This window comes from Budorcas taxicolor, chromosome 1 (genome assembly GCF_023091745.1).
Source record: "Budorcas taxicolor isolate Tak-1 chromosome 1, Takin1.1, whole genome shotgun sequence".
NCBI classification, from domain to species: Eukaryota; Metazoa; Chordata; class Mammalia; order Artiodactyla; family Bovidae; genus Budorcas; species Budorcas taxicolor.
In genome coordinates, this window is record NC_068910.1 from 162849228 (window position 1) to 162875387 (window position 26160).

Consider the following 26160-nt stretch of genomic DNA (forward strand, 5'->3'; position numbering starts at 1 on the left):
ATGAAATGTCAGAAGTGTTTCTCTGAACAGTTGCTTGGTTATACCGGCTAGAAAACCTCAGTGTTTAGCATATCCTCTGCAAACAATTTCTTCTGCACTAGCGCTGAGGCCCTGGAGAAGACTCTCACTGTCATGTAGCAGGTATGTCAGTGCCGATGAAGCATGGTGTTGTTAGAATTAGGGAATACGGAGAGCTGGAATCCTCTGATGAATCATTCCCTCGGAGTTCTGGTTTTCCCTTATGTTACACTTATTAAGACAGAATCTCACCTGCTGAGAAAGGAGGACAGGCAGTACTAGTTCAAAAACTCTTAAGACTACCTAGATAATTGATTGATACTAGAGAAATAGACAGATGATAGATCCAGGTGATAGATTATAGATAGATAGATAGACAGCAAAAATGCTGAAGTACATGGAATCTCTGTTAGATTTGTTTCTAGTCTATTCCAATTAGCTTTCTAGGACTCAATATGCAAATTTCCAGCAGTATAACAAAAATGTTGACAATGGTAAATTTTGAATAATGATATTGATTTTTTACTCATTTCGATTTTTTTCTTATACATATGTATTCTAAGTTGTGATACACATATATTGCTTTTATGCTCAGAAAAATTATGACAACATATTTGTAATAAGTATAACAGACAATTATTATACTTGCTCTATAAAGCGCTATATATACATATATATATATGTATAGGACAAAATTCACAAAAAATTAAAATTAGAAAAAGTACCATTAAAAAACTGATAAAAGACACAAATTACACATATATTCTTCGAATCTGAACTAAATGAAGGAAGTAAAAAATATACATGGTTTACTTATCAAATTAGTGAACACTAAAAGGGACAATAAAATGTGATGCTAGTAAGAATAAGATAGGAGCTATCATACTGGTAATGGATCAAGAAATCATATTAAAATTTTGAAAACATTTTAACAAGAGATTTCAAGAATTTTAAAAAATATGCTTTCTTTTAACTTCTTTTACTTTAATCCTCCTGCTTGAAATCTTGCCTAGAAAACAGTAATAGTTAAAAATATCCAGATAATATATGCAAATATACACTGTCAGTATTACTTAGAAAAGAAAAACATTTCATGATATGTATATTTATGTAAATATCAAAAGATATTTGCCTTAAAGTCAGTTACAAATAGTTTTAACTGATTATACATTAAGGTTGCATGCATGTATATGTGTATATGTGTGTACTATGTGTGCTCTTATAGGAGTAGATAGCAAAAAGTGACATGGTGTCAGTAAAGAAGAGAAAAAACTGAAATGAAAGAAGTCCAAATAATAAGAACTGTTTCCAAGTTAGAGGGTTTGTGATTCCCTTTATTCTCTCCCTATTTATATTTTTTCAATTCCAAAAATTTTTTACCCAAGGTATGTAATCCTCAGGAAATCAGAAAAGAAAAATAAAACAATAAAATAAATCTTAGGTTCCCACAAAATCTTTCATTAAATGTATATTATTCAACTAAAGATGGTATTATATGGTATTGAGCTCAACAGAATATTATTCAAAATATCTGGATTTAAATCCTTGCTCTAACCGTTTCTAGCAGTGTGACTTAAATCTTGTCTATTTACTGATTGCTTGATAATAGGAGATTTATTTAATTCCTCCAAGTTTTAGTTTCACATCTTTAAAATGATTATAATGTGAATTTCACAGCATCGTTGGGGGGATTAAATAACTTTAAAAGGGATGCATCAAGCCATGTGTCTGACACCCTTTAGGGGTTCCATCAATGTTTGTTGAAGGTAAAACAGTTGGGTGGTTCCATCATTGAAAATCACATTTTTAAAGTGTAGAAACAACCTCACTTCACAGTTCTGGGTCACACTCTCCTACCCAGACAAAAGAATATCCTAAAAATAATTTAAGCCTCTCGATACTAACCAACAGAGCAATGGCAGTATGACTATTAGTTCTGGCTTCAAATCATTTTTCTCCTTTTTACTTACTCTTATTTTTTATTTTCTTTTAACCTTTTTGTTTGTTTGCTTGCTTGATTTATGGAGTTATTCAACTTAAATTATAGTCCCAAGATTTGTCCAATTCTTTATGTTTAAATTAATGGTGAACTTTCATCATTCCACATTTAAAGCAGTATCACTCTATGCATTAAACTCATAAGAGAAAATTTTTTCCTAAAAGGGAGAAATAAGGAAATAAAAAAGGATGGATATCTGTATTCATTTTGGACATTTTAGATATGGTAGTTCCAAAGGACTGCGAAGCAGAAATTAATCCCACTGCCTGTGGAGTTCTGAGGATGTGCAGGGCAGCAGATCTCATTTAGAATCCTCCTTTGCCATCTATTAAGAAGTGAGCATGGCAGAGTTGGCCATGGGGAGGCTTTTTGATTCTCAATTCCTCTGAACATTGTCAGTGTTTAATCAATAGCTAGTCCAGGCATCATTAAACATATGCTCTCAGTTCAAGGTCTTCTGATCGGGATGGTTGAGGGAATTGCTCAGTTTTGCTGTAAAGTGCAAAAAAGGGGGCCTACATTCAGGTTAGCCTACTTGAAAGAGACACAGTTTTAAACAGTATTGCATTAAATGAGACCTGTTTTAATGGGTCACGTGGAAGATCAATTATTCTTGTTCTCCTAATTCTTGCTTCCAAGGTAGGATGTATCCTACTGAATTTGAGATTCAGCACTTATTAATTTATGCTTTCTACAAGGAGAGGGGTTAGCAAATATGTCAGTCATTGGAATGAAGGAAGCCTATTCTCCCACATTTTATATTTTCTACTTCAATGATTCCATACAAATTTAAATTCCTTGCACTGTGAGTTTAATCAACTGTTTGAAAAACCAAGACAGTCTATTTTGACATTCAGAGTGTGGCTTCAAGGACTAATACACAAATTTTTCTTTCTGGTTTTAATTCATTGTTCTGATACTTTTGTGATATGGCACTTAGTAAAAACATCACTAGCCTCATGGAAATACTAAGAGATGAAATAGTGTAGTTCTTATACCACGGGGTCTCATAAAAGTTATAATGAGAAATACATAATATTGTTAAATTATTTTCTTTTGGAAATAAGGCCAGGTTGAAACTAAACTGTTTTCAAACTTAAGAAATTTTAAAAATGTGAGTTGTAGGAATCAGAGCATTCCCTCTAGACAAAGAGGACTAATTAGTCAGTTTGAAAAGTAATAAAATTTGCATTCTTTTCCCTTGAATTCAGGAGAAAATTGAAATTGTAAATATTTTTCCAACATATGACAGAGAAAAATATTAGAGGCAGAAAAATCAATCCAACCATTCTACTGTAATTACTAAAAGTTTGAGCCATATACTATATTCACTTCTCAAATAAATGAATGTGAGCACTGAGATTATGGCAAAGTAACAGGCAGAGCTACTTTGCCTGTTATAACAAAAAAACAGTCACTCTTATTGCTATTGGTTCATAAGCTGTGAATTTCATTTGGTAGGGATCAACATAATAAAGGCTTCTAGTACATGTGAACCCATACCATACAAACCCTTCAAATCAAAATTTAAACAATGTCAGACAATAACAAATCTTGGAATCCCTTTCTTTTTAATTTGTTACAAGTCATTCAGTTCAGTCGCTCAGTCGTGTCCGACTCTTTGCAACCCTACGAATCACAGCACGCCAGGCCTCCCTGTCCATCACCAACTCCAGGAGTTCACTTAAAGTCACGTCCATCGAGTTGGTGATGCCATCCAGCCATCTCATCCTCTGTCACCCTCTTCTCCTCCTGCCCTCAATCCCTCCCAGCATCAGGGTCTTTTCCAATGAGTCAACTCTTTCCATGAAGTGGCCAAAGTACTGGAGTTTCAGCTTTAGCATCATTCCTTCCAAAGAACACCCAGGACCGATCTTCAGAATGGACTGGTTGGATCTCCTTGCAGTCCAAGGGACTCTCAAGAGTCTGCTCCAACACCACAGTTCAAAAGCATCACTTCTTCAGTGCTCAGCTTTCTTCACAGTCCAACTCTCACATCCATACATGACTACTGGAAAAACCATAGCCTTGACCAGACAGACCTTTGTTGGCAAAGTAATGTGTCTACTTTTATCTAGATTAGTCATAATTTCCTTCCAAGGAGTAAGCGTCTTTTAATTTCATGGCTGCAATCACCACCTGCAGTGATTTTGGAGCCCCCAAAATTAAAGTCTGACACTCTTTCCACTGTTTCCCCATCTATTTGCCATGAAGTGATGGGACAAGATGCCATGATCTTTGTTTTCTGAATGTTGAGCTTTAAGCCAACTTTTTCACTCTCCTCTTTCACTTTCATCAAGAGGTTTTTAAAATCTTCTTCACTTTCTTCCATAAGGGTGGTTTCATCTGCATATCTGAGGTTATTGATATTTCTCCCGGCAACTTGATTCCGGCTTGTGCTTCTTCCAGCCCGGCGTTTCTCATGATGTACTCTGCATAGAAGTTAAATAAGCAGGCTGACAATAGACAACCTTGATGTACTCCTTTTCCTATTTGGAACCAGTCTGTTGTTCCATGTCCAGTTCTAACTGTTGCTTCCTGACCTGCATACAAATTTCTCAAGAGGCAGGTCAGGCGGTCTGGTATTCCCATCTCTTTCAGAATTTTCCACAGTTTATTGTGATCCACACAGTCAAAGGCTTTGGGTTTGTTATTAAATAATACAGCAAATCTTTATAATTTGATGCAAATCTTATGTTCTTAGAATGAATATACAAATTGTTAAACTGATTTTGATAAAACTAATTTTAAAACTGAAAAATCAAACTACAAATTTGTATAAGGTTTATATTACTTTTTTGGTAAAATAAAATTCGTATAGCTAATACCCTGTGTTAATCTATATTATTATTAGGGAAAAGAATCTGAAAAAGAATAGGTATATGTATATGTATAACTAAATCCCTTTGCTGTACACCTGAAATTAACAAACATTGTAAATAACTATATGTGTGTGTGTGTTAGTTGCTCAGTAGTGTCTGACTGTCACAATTCCATGGACTGTAGCCCACCAGGGTCCTCTGTCCATGGAATTTCCCAGGCAAGAATACTGGAGTGGGTTGCCATTTCCTCCTCCAGGGGATCTTCCCGACCCAGGGATTGAACCCAGGTCTCCTGCATTGTAGGCAGATTCTTTACTGTATGAGCCACCCAGTAAACCCCCAAAATAAAGACTCCAATATAAAATAAAAGTGGAAAGATAAATAAACATTTTAAAAGTCTGTAAAAAAGAGAGTCATCAGAATAATTTTTTGTCTTGATAGATTTCTTTTAAAAATTCAAATGGCTGAATATACATAGGTAAAAGTCCTGTAGCTTCCGAGTTTCTTAACTGTGACAGTCCAAAGTACCAGGATCGCTCAGCAGCCACAAGGCAATAAGCTCGACTTGTTCTCCTTGATTTATAAGCCATTTTCCACATAGCACTCCATTATGAACCCTTTAAGTTTTAATTGGTGTCTTTTCTTTCCTTAAAATGCTTTAACAATAAGTCCGATCATCCAAACATCTTCCTTTTGAACAGATGTTTGTTTTCAGAACTGGATTCAATTCATCAGCTCCGTCTAAAAGGCATATCCCATATCTTCCCCTTACAAGCTGAGTGTCCTTCCTCAAGTTGCTTAAACGTTCTAAACCTCATTCTTTACATTGCTAAAAGAGTAACAACAGGAGTACCCACCCTACAGTGTTTTATGAAGCATAAATGAAACAGTGAAAATAAACATAACACTGTTCCCCAATAGATAACATACACTATGAATATTAGTCATTGTTATCACGTAAAAACAGGCCCCACATTCACACAGCTTGTTAGGTGCAAATCTGGGATTCTAACTTAGAGCTGTTTGGTGCCAAGCCTTATGATCTTCCCACTATGCACTCTGTATATCAGATGTCTTAAGGGAGATTTGGATGAATGTTGGCTCCCATTCAGTTCACAGTCAAAATCCTCTAACACAGGCCTGTAGAGCAGCGTCTTTACATTTTCAATTGAAGTGAGACCCATAAGATTTGGACACCAGACACTGGGGAGGCAAGGTTGACATTCTGTTGTGAATGCTTAAGAGTTTGACTTGTTTTCTTGCCTAGACAGAAGGCCAGCCCACCACAGCCCAGACCAACCAGTGTGGGAGTCTACAGAAGGAGCCAATTTTTATTTTTCAAGAGGGAACACAGAGAATCTTCTTAAATTCCCAAACTTGGGATGAAATAGGACTAAATTACCATATCACATAGCTGAAAAGAGAAAAGCTTAGCAAAGGTTACATGGCAGATGTACTCAACTTCTTTTCCCCTTCAAAACGTATAAAGCACACTGCAGCCTACTTCCTCATGGTGCTTATTGATTTCAGAGCAGTCCTCTATAGGGCTGTAAGCCAAAGCCTGTGATTCCAAGACTGTATTAACCTCTGTGAACCTGGGTTTCATTATCTTTAAAATGAGAGTAATAATATCTACCTCTTAAGGTTGTTGTGAGGTTTAGAGATAAAATTTTAAAAATCATGGTCATTAGTATTACTAATGGACACAACCAAAATTACTCCCAAATTGTAATTACTTAGATTCTATAATTGGATGTCTCAATGAATTAATATGCCTGAAGAAAGACTAGGCTTGATCAACCTCTGGATGAATGTCAACCCAGAGGACCAAGCTTGAGGAGACTTGCCTTTTCCTGGGGATGTTCCACATCCCAGTAGCCTTAATCCACCCAACCAGCAAGCCCGCAGGGGAAGGAGTCATGGGATCTTGATTGTTAGGTCAATGGTTATATTCTTGTCTTGTGACTACTAAAGAGATGATCCCTGAAAAGTTTTCTGTGTCAGAGTTCAATTCCTTTCCTGCCTATCTCCTTCTTTGGCTCAAACGTGAACCTTGTTCTGTGCCTATGATTACAGACAACACCTCCACTTGCCTTCAGAACTCAAATTCGGAATATGTACGCATCGCCTGAAGATTCCGTACACAGTCTGACTTTCAAATGGTCTCCTAGCACTTTCCCTTAGGTTTTGTGTCTAATTCCTTGTCCCGTGAAAAGGAAATGATAGGAAATGACACCCTGGATTCTTACCAGAGCTATGCCCTTCACTCCCATGTATAATCAAACATATATTCTGTCTTTATGAACTGGCTGCTTTGCATCAATGTCTATAGGTCTACAAAGCCCTAGGTACTCTGCCCACTCTTGTGTGAAGGCCAGTCTGATCTCCTCACATGCTCTGACACTGACAGCAAGACCTGGGATTTCAGAGAACCAATAGGCAGACCATCCCATTGAATTGCAGGTTCATATCTTTGCTAAATCTGGGATTTAAAATTCTGTCTATGATGCTTTTACAAGAAGCCTGGTGATAAATCTAGGCTTGAATTTAGTTAGCTTTATTACATTTATGAAAAGATGGGCTTGATAAAGGACAGAAGTGGTATGGACCTAACAGAAGCAGAAGATATTAAGAAGAGGTGGCAAGAATACACAGAAGAACTGTACAAAAAAGATCTTCATGACCAAGATAATCACGATGGTGTGATCACTCACCTACAGCCAGACATCCTGAAATGTGAAGTCAAGTGGGCCTTAGAAAGCATCACTACAAACAAAGCTAGTGGAGGTGATGGAATTCCAGTAAATCTATTACAAATCCTGAAAGATGATGCTGTGAAAGTGCTGCACTCAATATGTCAGCAAATTTGGAAAACTCAGCAGTGGCCACAGGACTGGAAAAGGTCAGTTTTCATTCCAATCCCAAAGAAAGGCAATGCCAAAGAATGCTCAAACTACAGCACAATTGCACTCAACTCACATGCTAGTAAAGTAATGCTCAAAATTCTCCAAGCCAGGCTTCAGCAATACATGAACCATGAACTTCCAGATGTTCAAGCTGGGTTTAGAAAAGGCAGAGGAACCAGAGATCAAATTGCCAACCTCTGCTGGATCATGGAAAAAGCAAAAGAGTTCCAGAAAAACATCTATTTCTGCTTTACTGACTATGCCAAAGCCTTTGACTGTGTGGATCACAATAAACTGTGGAAAATTCTGAAAGAGATGGGAATACCAGACCACCTGATCTGTCTCTTGAGAAACCTATATGCAGGTCAGGAAGCAACAGTTAGAATTGGACATGGAACAACAGACTGGTTCCAAATAGGAAAAGGAGTACATCAAGGTTGTCTATTGTCAGCCTGCTTATTTAACTTATATGCAGAGTACATCATGAGAAACGCTGGGCTGGAAGAAACACAAGCTGGAATCAAGATTGCCGGGAGAAATATCAATAACCTCAGATATGCAGATGACACCACCCTTATGGCAGAAAGTGAAGAGGAACTCAAAAGCCTCTTGATGAAAGTGAAAAAGGAGAGTGAAAAAGTTGGCTTAAAGCTCAACATTCAGAAAACGAAGATCATGGCATCTTGTCCCATCACTTCATGGCAAATAGATGGGGAAACAGTGGAAACAGTGTCAGACTTTATTTTTTTGGGCTCCAAAATCACTGCAGATGGTGACTGCAGCCATGAAATTAAAAGACGCTTACTCCTTGGAAGGAAAGTTATAACCAACCTAGATAATATCTTCAAAAGCAGAGACATTACTTTGCCAACAAAGGTCTGTCTGGTCAAGGCTATGGTTTTTCCAGTGGTCATGTATGGATGTGAGAGTTGGACTGTGAAGAAAGCTGAGCACTGAAGAAGTGATGCTTTTGAACTGTGGTGTTGGAGCAGACTCTTGAGAGTCCCTTGGACTGCAAGGAGATCCAACCAGTCAATTCTAAAGGAGACCAGTCCTGGGTGTTCATTGGAAGAACTGATGCTGAAGCTGAAACTCCAATACTTTGGCCACCTCGTGTGAAGAGCTGACTCATTGGAAAAGACCCTGATGCCTGGAGGGATTGGGGGCAGGAGGAGAAGGGGACGACAGAGGATGAGATGGCTGGTTGGCTTCACCGACTCGACGGACATGAGTTTGAGCGAACTCCAGGAGTTGGTGATGGATAGGGAGGCCTGGCATGCTGTGATTCATGGGGTCGCAAAGAGTCGGAGACGACTGAGCAACTGAACTAAACTGAACTGATTCCATTTATATTCCATTTACTTCCACAGATAATTTGTGGCTGTGTATGGTCTAAACATACCTATAATAGATCCACCAAAGCTATAGTTTAAAAAAAATGGGAAAGGTACAAAAAATAACCACTGCAGCAAATTAAGAACCATGCTATTAATGGAGTAGAGAAAGCTACATTAGGAATATAGGCTAAAAAGTCTCTGCAATTTACCCTTCAAGTTAATGCTGGGTTTTCTAGGAGCCAAAATCATGCACTATATAATTCTTCTTATCTAATAAAGAAAAACGGGTCATAAGAGGCAAAATGCTCATACTTCTAAACAAAACATAATTTTTTACAAGGATCTTCATATTTTAAACACTGAATAAAAAGAGTCATTTAATAAAAGTAAACATTTTAGTTACATGCTAGTGGGAGAGATAGACAATAAGCCTTTATAATCCACTGTGAGAGGCTCTGTTAGAGAGTTGTCTTTGACTCTATGTGGTGTACGATGTAATATTTCACAAATGCTGTTTTGAAGTCATGGCTGCAAACCCTCTTCCCCTTCACAGACTAAGCCCCCACCCCAACTACTTCCCTTATCAGATATTCCAGAGTTGAGATATACACAGAGTCAACTGCTAGAGGTCCCTAGACTCACAGTTTTCCTGGGGGCTAGTGGAGTTATTCAAAATACCTAAACCCCAGGAAGACTGCGAGTTTCGCCTGACCCCCTCACCATTTGCCACATATAGAGCCTCCCTGGTGGCTCAGATGGTAAAGAATTTGCCAGCAATGCAGGACATGATGATGAAGTGAAGTTGCTCAGTCGTGTAGGACTCTTGGCAGTCCCATTGACTGTAGCCTACCAGGCACCTCCGTCCATGGAATTTTCCAGGCAACTGGACTGGAGTGAGTTGCCATTTCCTTCTCCAGGGGATCATCCTAACCCAGGGATCGAACCCAGGACTCTTGCACTGCAGGCAGATGCTTTACCGTCTGAGCCACCAAGGAGTTTTTATTTGGAGAGGTAAATAACAAAGGTTCTTCTTGTCATCTATCTGAGTGTCTTGATATTGTATCCCACCACTGAAAGGATCTATAAAGCGTATAAGACAGGTGACAAATGTGGATTCTAAGTATGAGAAGAGATCTGGAAAGTCTCCTCAGAGAAGGTGATTCTAACCTTTGCCTTGAAAGACAGAAGTCAGGTGAGGGGAGTTAGAGACAAAATAAATGAGAAAGGGGAAAGTGTGGACTGCACTCAAACCCGGCAACAAGTACGGGCAGAAACAGGGAGTGTCTGACAGATGGAACACTAAGACCAAGGTGGAAGAATGTGGAAACTCCTGGCACACTTTACATACTACACATTTTCAGTGTGTCTGAGCCTGGAGTATGAGATGCAGAGTCTATAGAGAACAAAGGTTTTAAGGATGGTAAAATAATTTTTAAGTTATAGTTTCCAAAGATGTCTCTGGCATTAGTTTAGATAATTAATTGAAGGGGTCAGTTATGAAGAATGATATCAGGAAAGAAGCAATTACAGTAAACCTTTCTGTAAGAAATGATGAGGACATGAATGAAAGTAGTCACAGAGAAGCCAGCTCTTTGGGGGATGTTGAGGAGAAACTGCCCATTGGTTTTATTGGAGAGCTTGATGTGAGGAGGAAGAGAGAGGAGGAGTCATGAGTAACTTCAGACACACTAGACTGCCCTGGAAAAAGGGTGACCTGAGCTGTCCTTACTACTCAGAGAAGAAGAAATTTGGGAGGTGGAGGGTAGGAAAGAAGATAGATTTAATTTTAGGTCCACTAAGTTTCCGATGCTCGAGACGCCCTCAATGAGAGCCTCAGATCCTCAAGAAGGGCTTCAGGCAGTAGCTGGAACTCTGGGTTCAGAGAACAAGGAGAGTGATCTGATTTAGTAATATTGATGCGGACCTCATCCATATATAGCTAATTAGAGTGGGTAAAGTTTTGCCAGTGGATATGATCACAGAGGAGGGAGCAAAGGAATGGCCAAAACCAGAACTCTGAAGACCTAGAAAAATTCTGGAGTTCGACAGAGGGGAAAGACTGGATGAGAAAGATTAGGGAGTCATCACAGAGATGGAAGAGAACCAAGAGAAAGCTGTTTCCTACAATACAAGGAGGAGAGAAAGTCAGGAAGAAAGGAAGGAGCAGTCACTACTTTCAGTATGTTCAGCAGAATGTTTGAAAAGTATTCCTTGAAATTATCAGTGGACAATGTAAGAACAAGCCTGGCAAAAGTAGTTTTAGGGAGGAACTTTGTTTTAAGATAACGAAACTTGCTCCTAATATGCCCTTCTTTCTCTTCTATCACCAATATCTTTCTATCTTAAAACTCCCCTCTAAAGCTGGTTTTGCCAGGGTTATCCTACATTATCCATTGAGCGTTTCAAGGAACATTTTTCAGTTGTTTTCCTTAAACCCTGAATGTAACAACCTCTCTTTCCTTCCTGACATTCTCTCCTCTGTGGATTACAAGACACAACTCCCTCCCAGCTGCCTTCCATTTCCGTGGTGACTCTATAAGCTCTTTCATATAAAGAAGGCTGAGTGCCCAAGAACTGATGCTCTCGAACTGTGGTGCTGGAGGAGACTCTTTGACCTTTAGACAACAAGATCAAACCAGTCAATCCTAAAGGAAATCAACCCTGAATATTCATTGGAAGGATGGATAGTGAAATTGAAGCTCCAATATTTTAGCCACCTGATGTCAGGAGCTGACTCATTGGAAAAGGCACTGATGATGGGAAAGATTGAGGGTAAGAAGAGAAGGAGGCAACAGAGGATGAGATGATTGGATGGCATCATTGACTCAGTAGACAAGTCTGAGCAAACTCCAAGAGACAGTGAAGGAGAGGGAAGCCTCGCGTGCTGCTGTTCATGGGGTCACAAAGAGTTGGACACAACTTAGTGCCTGAACAATAGTCTTTTCCTTCCATATACCTCCAAAATTTTGAGCCAGGTTCTAAGCTGGGGCAGGATGGGATTAGCTTGAAATAACATCAGAGTGCTTTCCTTCTCAGTGAAAGAGCAAAGCAGACAGTTTTGAGAGTTATTAATAATACCAAAAGTTCTAGATGGGAGTAAAAGCTGGGTGGGCTCTTAGCTGATATTTTCTGTTTTCTCTTCAAAATGAAAGGAATGCATACCTTAGAGATTTTGAAATCACTGGATTTTCTAAAAAACGCCTCTATGATTATTGTTGTAAGAAAATGCAAACCTGGTTTAAACCATGCAGCTCTTGTCAGTCACTAGAACGCTATCCCAGGTTACTAGATTTGGATTTAAATGTTACGCTCACATCTGGTATTTGTAAGCACTTAATCCTTTCACTTCTTTTAGATGGAGGCAGTCCTATTTTCTGTTTCGTGTCATTTTGCACTTTGGACCCTGTGAAAATGCATAAGCTGCCTAAAGCTTGCTGCCTCCAGTGCTTTTGGAAACAGGGAGATATAAATCTTCAACCCAGTGATAAATGAGAATATTTCACCATACAATGAAAATATAGTTTTGAATATTGCTTTAAAACTCCAAAATGCAAAAAAGAAAAAAAGTGAAACAGGGAGTTGTTGAAAGAATGGGGGTGGGGTGGAAGTGTGGTCCAAGAGGTAGAGGATATATGTATGCACATGGTTGACTTACTTCACTGTATAGCAGACACTAACACAACATTGTAAAGCAATCATAAACCAGTAAAAAAAAAAAAAAAAAAAAAGAATCAATATATGTTTGCTTAAAAAGCTGGCAACCAAGATGCCCAAAGGAAGCCATCTGATCAGCAAAGTAAGCTTATAATAATACCTATAGTGTCTGACCCTTCATAATTTTATTTAGTCTGGTGGCTCACCTGGTAAAGAATCCACCTGCAATGTGGGAGACCTGGATTTGATCCCTGGGTCAGAAAGATGCCCTGGAGAAGGGAACAACTAACCACTCCAGTATCTGGCCTGGACAGTTTCATGGACTGTATAGTCCATGGGACTGCAAAAAGTCAGACATGACTGAATGACTTTCACACAGCCAACTGCAAGTATAGAACTAATAATATCAATATCATGATCAAATTTTTACTGGTTACTTGCTGTGTGTCAGGCACTGCACTAAGGATTTTTCCTGTGCTGTAATTTTTCCTCACCAATCCCGACATGTGGAGAAGTGGAATAACTGAACAGTTAAATGAAAGTCCAAAGTCACACATGTCTTCCTAAGTCTGAAGACTATAGAAAAGGAAAGATTTCTAAATGCATTCTTAAAATCCATTGAATTTGAGAAAAGGTTTTGAATTGGGTTGCCGCTGCTGCTGCTGCTAAGTCGCCTCAGTCGTGTCCGACTCTGTGCGACCCCATAGATGGCAGCCCACCAGGCTCCCCCATCCCTGGGATTTTCTAGGCAAGAACACTGGAGTGGGTTGCCAGAATTGGGTTAATCATCAACAAAATGGATAAAAACTTGGAAAGTTCATGGTATTTTTTCAAGGCCACAGATGGGGACAAGGAGGGAAGAAGAGATGTGTTCCCTAAATTCAACTTTGGAGAATTAAATTTATTACCTAGCACACAAAAGTGATTAATATTGCGAGGGCGATGAATTTGATAATGACTGAGAGATGCCATCCACCTGACAAACTAAACAATTTTTTTAACCTGACATAGCCCTATTCAAGACATCAGCTGTCATATGAAATGAATTCTGTTTCTAATTTGTCTTCATAAATAATGCAATTAATTGAAAGGTAGTTACAATGAAAGTCTTTAACTTCTTTCATCTCCAATTTGAGGGCAATTTCTTTGCATTCCCTAAAAAGAATCTTCCACTCCTTTTATCAAATAAAACCTAGACATCATGGATCAGAACGTTGAGATAAAAAACAAAAGAATCTATTATGTGAAGACCACCACATCTAATTGTGTTCTCAATCCTTTTCTAAGGTTGCTGCTGCTTCCCCTAAGTCGCTTCAGTCGTGCCTGACTCTGAGACCCCATAGATGGCAGCCCACCAGGCTCTTCTGTCCATGGGATTCTCCAGGCAAGAATATTGGAGTGGGTTGCCATTTCCTTCTCCAAATGCGTGCACGCGTGCTAAGTCACTTCAGTCATGTTTGACTCTGTGCAACCCTATGGACAGCAGCCCACCATGCCCTCTGTCCATGGGATTCTCTAGGCAAGAATACTAAGGTTAGTATTATCTTAAAATATGAAACATAAAAATCCGATGAAAGAAAATTTATTCAAGCTCAAAATTTTACTCAGATTATCTGTTTAATCAAGCTTCCAGGCTGTACATCTATCCTCTTCGTGACGACACCTAACTTCTGTTTATTTAGAATTAAAATATGACCTCTGATTCTACTATGTTTCACATATCACAGCCTCCAGGTAACCTTACTTCTTCCTTTCCGACAATTCATTTTGTGAGAACCATTGAACAAAAACAGTTCCTGACCATTTCCAGCAAGTGGAAATAAAGAATTTTTGTATTGAAGACTAAAATAATTAAAATGTTGTTTATCTGAGGTTTCTCTCTGCAGACACCAGTGATTCCATTTGCTTATGTGTGAGTACACATGTTAATAAACCCATGTGCTGAAAGCATGAAAGAGAGGTAAGAGAACTATGCAAGCATTAAAACTTTCAATCATTTAATTATTTCACCCCTCTGAGAAGGCTAATTTCAACAAATATAGCAGAAGAAGGACATGATTATGAATGGAGATTTGAGCTGAGCAGTTTTAACAAGGTTGTTACAAAAAAATAGAAAGACAAAGACTTTGTGAGGTACAACAAATTATAGACAAAATCTTACAAGTTACTTTAAATGCAAATTACACAGCTAAATACAAAAATTGGGGATAATTAAATTATTTTGGTATCTAGCCCCTGGCTCCTAAAAAATATCCACTGGCGATAAAAGTTTAGTCTGCATTATCTGTACTTATTTTTAGTCATATCTACTAAAGTCTGCCTGTCAACAATGAGAAAATCTGCAAAGCTATCAAATGTAACGTATTTTTTTGTCCAGGGTCCAAAAGCTAGAAATACTGCAATTTGAATTTTTTCTCCAGCAAGCAAATCCATCTGAGTAAAGTCCTTACGTTTTTTTACATTTTGTTATGATGATAGCCTGGAGAAGGAAATGGCAACCCACTCCAGTATTTTTGCTTAGAGAACTTGTGGATAGAGGAGTCTGGTGGGCTGCCAACTATGGGGTCGCACAGAGTCGGACATGACTGAAGCGACTTACCATGCATGCATTGGAGAAGGAAACGGCAACCCACTCCTGGAGAATCCCAGGCACAGAGGAGCCTGGTGGGCTCTCTGGGTGTGTGTCTATGGGGTCACACAACTGAAGCAACTTAGCAGCAGCAGCATGATAATAGCTAACATTTAGACTTTTGTCTAAAGATGGAATTAAATGGAGATAGACTAGAGAAGGGGGAACAAAGGATAAAAGAGAAGTACATTAGTCTGCTTGGGCTTCTGTAACAAAATACCCCAGCCTGGGTGGCCTAATTAATTTTCTTACAGTTTCGGAGGCTGGAAATTTCAAGGTCAAGGTTCTAGTATGGTTTGGTTTCTGGTAAGTGCTCTCTTCCTGGCTTCAGATGTCTGCCATTCAGCCAGATCCTGGTATGCTGGGGAGCCCAATCTCTCTGGTATCTCTTCTTATTCAAGCACCAATCCCATCATGAGATCTTCCACATGCATGAGCTCATCTAAACCTAATTATTTCCCAAAGGCTCTACCTCCAAACACCATCATGCTGAAACTTGGGGCTTTAAAACATGCATTTGAGGGACACAGTTCAGTCCATAGTGATGAAAGAAGATAATCAAAAGTCAGAATGAGGTAACAAGAATGTAAGTAGAGAGAAGCAGCAGTCAAAGGTGAAAATTGTGCTGTCAAGAAGTCAAGAGGAAGATTTATTAAAATGAGTGGTTAACAGTGTCAGAGGCCATTGAAAAAGGCATGGAAAAGACTTCTGTGAAAGCTGATAATTAGAAGGTCATCAGTGTTTTCATTTGGTCTGAAGCCCAACTGCACACATGTAAAACTATACTGTATAATGTGTCATTCAGGCAACATTAAATTATATGGTATTAGAAGAAAAAGAAGGAATGCTTTTGGCTGGGGTCACCTGAGAAGGCTTAACAGGGCAATTGACCTTGAACATGGAACTTGGTAAGTAGAGTTCTGACAGGTGGAGACTTGGGGGTTAGAGTCTAGGTTGAGTAAGGTAAGGTGTGGAAGCAGAAAAGGGCATAACTTATTTGCAGAACTGAGAGTAGTCAGGTTTATTGCAGCATATGAATGAAATAAAAGAGAGAAGTGATAAATTTGTACTTACAGGGTGATAATATAAGGTGGATTTCTTTCATCAATAGCTGTCATGAAAATACATTATTTTAACCCAGAGCTCCACTAAAATAGAATGTAAGAATTTCATTTCATAGTACTTTTATGGTTTTTCTTAGTCTTTAAAAATATTTATCAGAAATTATTTTAAAGCATTTGATAAAAAGTGAAGTTAGCCAGATTTTTCTGAAAATTAATTTCATTTCCAAAGTAAAATTTACTTGATTTCTTTGGATCTCTGATCTTTTATCTCTAAGGTAGACTAGGCTGAATTAGTCCTTGAATTCCTCCAAAATAAGATTCTATGATATAGAAAACAGTATTTTCCAAAAAGGACCAGAATATAATTATTGTTTTTTTTAAGAACATTTAAGTTAAACTGGATATAAAATTCTCATTTTATATTTTTATTAAACTGGATATAAAATTCCACAGAATCCAATGGATTTAAACAAATAAAGGTTAACAGATGATTTGTAATAAGTTAGTAATTTGGGGAACTCCATAAAATTAAAATACTTTGGAGATGCAGTAACTTTGTCATTTTGTCCAATTTCTACACTTATCACATGAGGAATACAGGATGAAGGGAGATTAAGTGACTTGCTAAAGGACACACGACAACTTGGAGTCCACTGTGCCACTGTTTCTAGTCCATAGATGAGAGTCAATGGTGGACTAATATGAATATTTCTGTTTTTCAGGTGGTTGCTAAATCTAGTTTCTATTTTTTAAGCTGTTGGTTTCCAAGTAAAGGGAAAATTAAAAGTATATGAATTATTTGGTAATAGCTGTGTTAATGTAGAATACTGATAACAAAGCAAATCTGAATGCAAATACTGATAGCAAAGCCAAAATTTTATTTTAACTGCTTTCCTATGCTGGGTCTGGACCCTTCATCAACCAGGTGTAACTGTGCTGCCCAAGGTCACGGACCTAGACCTCTGGTCCAGAATTCCATTATAAAGGAAGTTATAAGGAGAAGTGGTCATTGACAAGCTTTGCCTCACATTGACAGAGTTGTATGACTGTATCATTATATAACAGTATCATGGAATCCTCCTACATATACACCTTTTAAAGAAGCACCATCTTAAGGCAAAAGTATATGGGAGATATTCCGAAGCATTATAGATGTCTTTAAAAATCTGATGAAAATAATAAGTCCTTACCACCAGAAAAATGACATGCCCTCCAAAAATTTGCAAACAAATTCAGGTACTCAAACTCAGGGTCACTGAGGCCAAGATTCCAGTTTTACCAGGATCATATTTTATCAGCAGTCCAGGCTGTACTACATGGGGAGCCAAGTGGCCTGTACACTGTAGCTGGATATTATGGACCCCCTCTCTTAACACCACTTTGTATAACTTTTTCTGGCAGAGGCTGACCAGTAACTGCTGGCCATATGTCACCACAAGTGCACAGTCCTTAGAGACAGCATGTTTTCTTGAAATGAAGTCATCTTAAACTCTGTAAGGGTTTGGAGTACAAGAAGTTTGCTGTAGCTGTAATTAAGAGAAAGTGCAAAAACCACCAGAGGCTCAAAAATTCACACTAACCTAAGCCTCTGACTGATAGGCAGAACAGGGCAAAGGAAGAGAGAGAAGGTAGGGAGGAGGGAAGAAATGACACCTAATTTCAAGACTCTAAGTAGTGGAATCATAAAATTCTATAACTTCACCTTCTCCTCTGTGACTCTGCCACAGGTCATGATTAACTTCTCTCTACACAATATCCTGGTAAGCATCAGCTACCATTCTCAGTTCCCTGCCAGGTAAAAAAATCCCAAAGGGGATGTGAGCCAGTTTGATTTTCTTGTGTTTTAAAATATTTGACCCTTCCTACAATATTGCTCAAAATAGGAACCAATGTAAGACTCAGTTCTCTATAGAACATTCTTTCTTTCAAAACAAATAAGCAAACAAACAGTTCTTATCCTCCAGCTCACAGAACGAGTATTTAACTACAAACTGCTTAAATTCTTCTTGAGTTCGTTTTAACAAGACTGCTATAGTTGTGTCAACTGAGATTTTTAGGACCACTCTTTGAAACCAAAATTTCAATATACTCATAGGAGAGAGACATGAAAATATCCATAAAGGTCACTTCCTGGGCTCTCAATCCAGTCCTTCTGTAGAATGATATCCAACGGGTGAAAAGCTTTAAAATGATGCAATCATGAAATCCATACTTCTTGTTAACTTAGTTTCTAATTTGTACACTGCATTGAAATTCTGCATAAAAGAGGATCAGTCTGTGTCACTTCAGTCACATCAAACTCTGTGTGACCCCAGGGACTGTAGCCCACCAGCTCCTCTGTCCATGGAATTCTCCAGGCAAGAATACTGGAGTGGGTTGCCTTCCTCCAGAGATGAGGACTACCCTCTTGCCATAGTATCCATGTGTTTGTACAATAGAAATTGGCTTTTAAGGAATAGAAACAGAAAAGATAAACCATAATATTCTTATCCAAGTCTACTTTTGACCTGGTTTCACTGAAACAAAAATTGAAAACTTCCAGAGCAATGATGGTGAGGAACAAGGAAAGAGCTTAATAATTTTATTAAGAAAAAGATAATAAATACCCACTCCAGGGTTCTTACCTGGAGAATCCTAGGGACGGGGGAGACTGGTGGGCTGCTGTCTATGGGGTCACACAGAGTCAGACACGACTGAAGCGACTTAGCAGCAGCAGATAATAATTGCTAGAGTTTAGAAAATCAATTACACCTGAAAAAGTACTTTAGTTGGGTACTAGAGTGTTCATTTTGCTTTATTGCAAAAATCAGACATAATAGATGTATATAATGCATTACTTTGCAAAGTATTTTTATATAAGACACAAAAACTCACCAAGTCAACCTTTACCAATAAATGCCACATCTGCTTGAATTGGTAATCCTGTTCCAAAACATTTTGTGCCTGAGAGACGTTAGAGCGGCAGTTTAAAGATGCAATAGCCAACGTCCTTACAGGTTGGGGCTGGAGATGGAGATGGGAAAGGGATTCCTATTGCAACAAGCAGTCAAGTTGCAAAAAAGAAGGGAGTAGTTCAGGGACTAACTAAATATACAAGAGCTGCTGTCCCACTAGGGTGCTTGCTGTAGACACAGTTATCACGATCCTGAGTTCCCTGGCTACTATGATATGGCTTCTATCTGCAAGTTCACTCAACTTTGGAAAAGTCTTTTTTTGCTCCCCAAACCTCTATTCTCTCATATCAAAATCAGATCTATGACTAGGATATCTTCACCTGTTTCCTCTGGCTCTCTCTCATTTCCTATAAGATATGCTACAAAAAAGAGAGAGTATATACTATGAAGTTAAGCAAAACTGGCTGTTATCTCTTTGAAACGTCATAATTATAGAATATCCATAAAATGCTAATAATTTTGAGTAAATGGGCACGCTAACAAGCCCTATACCAATTAAACCAGGAATTAAATGTTATTGTATAACATGTTACTCTTTCAATGTAATAGATATTTTTTAAAGGGACCTGGAGATGAAATCAAAATGTGCTTGCTCATCATTCAGTGAAAAAACATTTCAATTAAAAAACATAAAAGTTATTTTTTTTCCTGTGTACAAAGTCATTTTAGCAAATTTATAAAATTCAAAAACATACCAAGACTTAATAATTCTACCACCCCAAACTGATATCTAAGAACATTCTGCTATACAATAAGTATATAGTAACCTCAGATTTAATGTGTGTAGTTTTAACTATTCTTGAGCAACCATAAGCTTCTTGGTGTATAATCTGTTGTACTTTTTGCTATTATAATCACAAGTCCAATTCTGAATCTGGTTTGAAATGAGTGAGCATTGCAGCTAGTGACTGTTATAGCCTCCTCTCTTCATTGAAAGTCTGTGCTGAACTGGTATACAAACAACAACTAACAAATTTATACTTTACTACATGTGGCAGAAAAGATGCCCTATGGAAATAGCCACACGTTTGGAAATCCGAGTTTTGCTTGTGAATGTTAATTTCTCTATTTCCTTCCCCATCTTTTTAGTCTTTTAATAGCAAGATATCTTTTCTTTTTATTCTAAGAGAGAGAATTGTACTTGAACACTGTCAGCTTCTATAGGTATTTTTACAATAGAAAGACCTTTTCTTTCTGCCCCTACAAGAGCAGGTCGATTTTCATTGAAAACGACTTCAAGCTGGTTCTAATATTTACTCACTTATGCAGGTGCGTTCATCAGCATGGAGTCTGTATCCCGTATCACATTCACAGTGGAAGGTGCCCAGAGTGTTAATACAGCTCTGCTGGCAGCCTCCATTCACCACCGCACATTCATCGACATCTAGAGGAGGAAGACAGATGGCCAGGATTACAATGTCATTCCAATGTCAGCTTCATAGAAGTGGTACAATATTTGTTTGATACACAGTATGTGTTTTATTGCGCAAAGGCACCATCTCTGTTGCCACAAATCTTTGCCTGTTTGATCCATTTTACTCCACAGTATAAACAAGAAAATGTAGACAGAAACTTTATTGAGCTTTTTAAAGCCTAGCCGCGATGAGCATAGGGACTGTTTCACAATTTTCTATTCTTCACATCCTGATTAATTAGACAGATCCGAGATATAGATATGTCCTTTAGGGAAGGAAACCTGGAGGGGAGAATTACAATGAGCTACTTACTCTATCTGAAGCAACACAGGCAAGTAGATAAACACATATTATTGGTCTGATGCTGCTGAAAAATGTCAGTAATAAAGTTAAGACCTTGACTCTCCTTCTTATGTGCTACGGTGGACATTAGGGCAGAGTGAGATAAATTCATATAAAACCATGGTTTGGAGTTCTTAAAAACACATCAATATATTTGCTCCATTGACTCAGCTTCTTCCTTATCACTCAAGGTTTCATTTTCTGAAATACTTAGTATGCTTATGCATGAAGTGATATTAATTTAGAATAAATAGAAACAGGTCAAGACTCATGGTCACCGATGTATTTGGATCAGTCAAATTCATGATAAATGAAGATAGTGTCTGTCTTCCTTTGGAAAGGAACATCGATTTCAGAACCTATATTTTCTTGTATCCTATACAGTCAGTACTTACATATCTAAAATCACAAGAATACAACCACAAACATAGGTCAAGTTTTTCAGATAATCAGTGAAATAAGATCTTCTAAATTTTCCTGTTTGGGGAATCCATTTTGTGACATGTTAAAGTAAAAATCAGGCTGCAGTCAAGATTGAGTATGTGTGTGTCTCATGCAGATAATGTCCCTGAGTCCCCTGCCCCCAGTTCCATTCCAGCAAAGAATGTGGAGTATGAATACACTTCACTAAAATATGTAATCATAATAGATAATTAGCTTTACATTGAGTGAGACTTAATTCCACAGGGCAAGACCTTTATTCAAGACATCAATATTGGGAACGAATACTATTGCAGTGTCTTATCATAGGACCTTGAAATCCTAATGGATATTTTGTACTGTGGTAAAAATTAGGGCATTTATACTGAGGAAAGAAAAAGAATTTCCTTCTGCTTGCCATTTTATATGAAAAGAAAAATGTAAATCATAAAATGAGTCCCACATTTAAAAATTACTAGTTTACTGTATTTTCCTTCAAAAATTAGCTATCCTGGGTTAATTTCTGATATTTTTTAAAGGAATCTTATTTTAGAGATAAGAACTATGGACTTTTCATAGTATTAGAATTTTTATTAAATTTTGAGTCTGTGATCATTAAAACACTAAGTTTTCCCATATAAACCAACATCAAATCAGAATTCTCCATTTGTTACTCATACTTTGTGCAGGGCTTTAATATTTATGCTAGCTAAATTTTTATTCTTTCTAGCTTTAGGGAATTATTCCACAAGGTTGAGATATAATTTTGAATCTTAGTTCTGTAAGCTGCTGAATTAGATCTCCTTCCCAGGTCTTTGATTTTAAACATACAAATAGAACTCTTAATTCTCAAGAGTCACATGTTTTTCCAGTATAATGATCAACACTTCAGCACTTGCAATCATCAAAAATTTTCATAATATATCATATATATATATAGATAAATAGATTTATATAGATATAGATACAGATGCATGTGTGTGTATGTGTGTATGTGTGTGCACTCAGTAGCATCCAGCTTTTTGAGACTTCATGGGTTGTAGCCTGCCAGGTTCCTCTGTCCATGGGATTCTCCAGGCAAGAAAACTGAAGTCAATTGCTATTTCCTTCTCCACATACATAAGCATTATAAATTAGAATGTCTTAAAAAGTGTGCACAGATAAAATGATGACTGCTGAGGGAAGGAAGGCATGTAGATTGGGTGGGGTACAGGATAAGTGTGTTGGACAAGAAAGTTTATCCACATTTTAAATGTTCTGTTTTGTCTTGTTTTGTTTCACAAGAAAGGTGTTAAGGAATTATGTGCAAATTAAAAAGGAATTTTAAAGAAAGAAGCATAATAAGACCACCTCCCTTCCTGCTTAAGCTTCAATAATTTTCTGACCAAAGAAACCAAGTAAGTGTACAATTAAAAAAACAAACAAACAAACAAAAAACACTGGCCTCACTCCAAAGATTAGAGTGGACATTGATTTTAAGGATGAGTTCTCTTTTACTATGTTTTAGTGTGTTCATATTCTGAATCTGCCCCCAGAACTATAATTAAAGTGCCATAATATATTAAAATATACATAACACTCAAAGGAAAGCAAATCAAACTTCCTCTGGACATTGGGTCAGAGAGCCTTGGGAAAAATATCTTAGTGTCAAAGCATATTAGCCTGTTAACCTTGCCTCTCTGAGACTCAGGTTTCTCATCTGTAAGATGTAAGAACACTGACTACCATAAGTTTGAATAGGAAAAAGGAGTCCAGAATGGCGGTGGCTAAAAAAACAAGGAAGGGAAAAGCCAGCAAAAATAGAACAAAGGAAGGTCCAAGGACTGGAGCTAGGACCTCGGGTAGAACAAACAGCATTCCTGGCTAGCCCAATTTACATAGGGTAGGCCCGGGGGAGGAAAAAACATATAAAAAGAGGAGCCAAAGGGCCAGGGGTCTCTCTCTCCCACGCACATGCTCATTCTCTCTCTCTCCTCTTCGCATCTTTTGCGTCGACATGTCCTCAAGCCTCTGCTAAGTTTAAGTCGCTTCAGTCGTGTCCGACTCTGTGCTACCCCATAGATGACAGCCCACCAGGCTCCCCCGTCCCTGGGATTCTCCAGGCAAGAACACTGGAGTGGGTTGCCATTTCCTTCTCCAAGAACAAAAGTTCAGTTCAGTTCAGTTCAGTCGCTCAGTCGTATCCCCTCCCTAAATATTGCTCAACAACACTATGTTTTAATAGTTACACTGTTGCAGGGAGGAAGCCAATCCTGACTCCATGTAGGAAATGGTTTCTTTGACTTGCTTCTGTTTGATCACACTTAATGATCACACTTAATGGCTTGGCTGGAGGACCCTGGCCCTGTGCTGTGCTTGCCTATAAACTAAAGTGCCTTCGATGTATTTTCCTTTATTTTCTAAATAAAACTGATCTGTCCGAGAACTATAACATAGACTGTCTGAGAGCTGTGACGCACCGAAGGCTTTAACGTCCGTCACTTCAAATTTTTGTTGTGACGAGACAGAACCGAAGAGATTACACTCCCCTGACACTATGGTTTATGTTTTTCTTTCATTTTCATATATATGATTTTGGAATAGATTACTCATACTTGAGACTGTATGTAGGAATCAGTCAATTGTATTCCACTAACTTGAACCAACAAGACAAAACCATAAAGTGAAGGACTTCCCTGATGGTCCAGTGGCTAAGACTCTGTGTTCTCCATGCAAGAGCCCAGAGAACTAGATCCCACATGCCACAAATAAGAGTTCATATGCTCCAACTAAAGATCCCACATGCTCCAATGAAGACTGAAGATCCCTTGTGCAACAACTAAGAACTGGCACAGATAAATAAAATATTTTTAAGAATCCATAAAATGAGAGCACATGATAGAGGTCCTGAGCAACATGGGAATTCAGGGAAGGGAAAATGCATTTGGGTGGCAGTGATAAGGGGATGCTTGAGATATAAACTGAAAATTGAGTTCATGGAGGAAAGGATGAGCAATACCTGAAGAATTCCATGGACAGAGGAGCCTCACAGGCTACAGTCTATGGAATTGCAAAGAGTTGGACATGACTGAGAGATTGAGCATGCACACACAATCCTGAGGTACAACTATTTAAACATGCTGCAGCTGCTGCTGCTGCTGCTAAGTCGCTTCAGTCGTGTCCGACTCTGTGCGACCCCATAGACAGCAGCCCACCAGGCTTCCCTGTCCCTGGGATTCTCCAGGCAAGAACACTGGAGTGGGTTGCCAACATGCAGTGTCTGAGATTTAGTATTCAGACTTGTCAGGTTGGAGAAGAAGGTTGGCAAAAGAAAGTAAAGTAAAAAAAACAAATCTAAAATCTTCTTTTAATTAATTGAGATAGCAACATGTTCCTTTTCTTGATTTGCAATACAATACACTTGTGGGCAGGTGGAGACATAATAGGCTGTGTTCACACAGTAGCTAAGCAAACTTATTAAAAGTTAAAAAAAATCAATCATTTATAAAGTGGTACCAACTGCAGAGTAATTGGTTTGACTTTCTTACTTTTTGTCCTTTCAGAATACACTGAATTTACAGATTGCTTGGGCATTTTGTGACCTACAGTTTGCAAATCTGGCAGGGCATTAGAATAATCTGGTGAGCATTTAGAATTATCCATGCCTTGGTCTTGCCTTTAAAAAATCTAATTGGTGGATTCATGTCAATGTATGGCAAAACCAATACCATATTGTAAAGTAAAATAAAGTAAAAAAAATAAAATAAAATAAAATAAAAAATCTAATTTAACTGGTCCAGGGTAGACTTGAGAGTCAAACATTTTGGATAAAATCAGCTATAAGGATATATTGTACAACACAGGGAATATAACCTATATTTCATAATAACTATAAATGGAGTATTATCTTTGGAAGTTGTGAATATTAAATATCTGCTGTGGTCATGTATGGCTGTGAGAGTTGAACTGTGAAGAAGGCTGAGTGCCGAAGAATTGATGCTTTTGAACTGTGGTGTTGGAGAAGACTCTTGAGAGTCCCTTGGACTGCAGGGAGATCCAACCAGTCCATTCTGAAGGCGATCAGCCCTGGGATTTCTTTGGAAGGAATGATGCTAAAGCTGAAGCTCCAGTACTTTGGCCACCTCATGCGAAGAGTTGACTCATTGGAAAAGACTCTGATGCTGGGAGGGATAGGGGGCAGGAGGAGAAGGGGACGACCGAGGATGAGATGGCTGGATGGCATCACGGACTCGATGGACGTGAGTCTGAGTGAACTCCAGGAGATGGTGATGGACAGGGAGGCCTGGTGTGCTGCGATTCATGGTGTCGCAAAGAGTCGGACAGGACTGAGCGACTGAAATGAACTGAACTGAACTTACATAATATTGCATATCAACTAAACTTCAGTATAAAAGATTGTAAACAATAGACTACAGCAAATGTTTAATAAAAGTTACTTATCATTAAAAAAAAAAGCACCTTTAGTGATTCTTATGTGGAGCCAGAGTTGAGATCCCCTGATGTTGTTTCTGCTTTAGTTGCCTAGTGATCTTGTTAGAATGCAAAGAGCCAAGGGGCTGGATTTTAGCATTTCTAATAGATCCAAGTCTATTCTAAAGCT

General features: G+C 38.2%; 1 protein-coding gene across 1 annotated transcript in view; it reads right to left on the reverse strand.

Moving 5' to 3' along the window:
* LOC128052808 (EGF-like and EMI domain-containing protein 1) overlaps positions 1-26160 on the reverse strand; it is a 616586-nt gene that overhangs the window by 80639 nt on the left and 509787 nt on the right. The window contains 1 exon segment of the mRNA XM_052645370.1: positions 20645-20767. Within this exon segment, the coding sequence (XP_052501330.1) occupies positions 20645-20767 (123 nt within the window).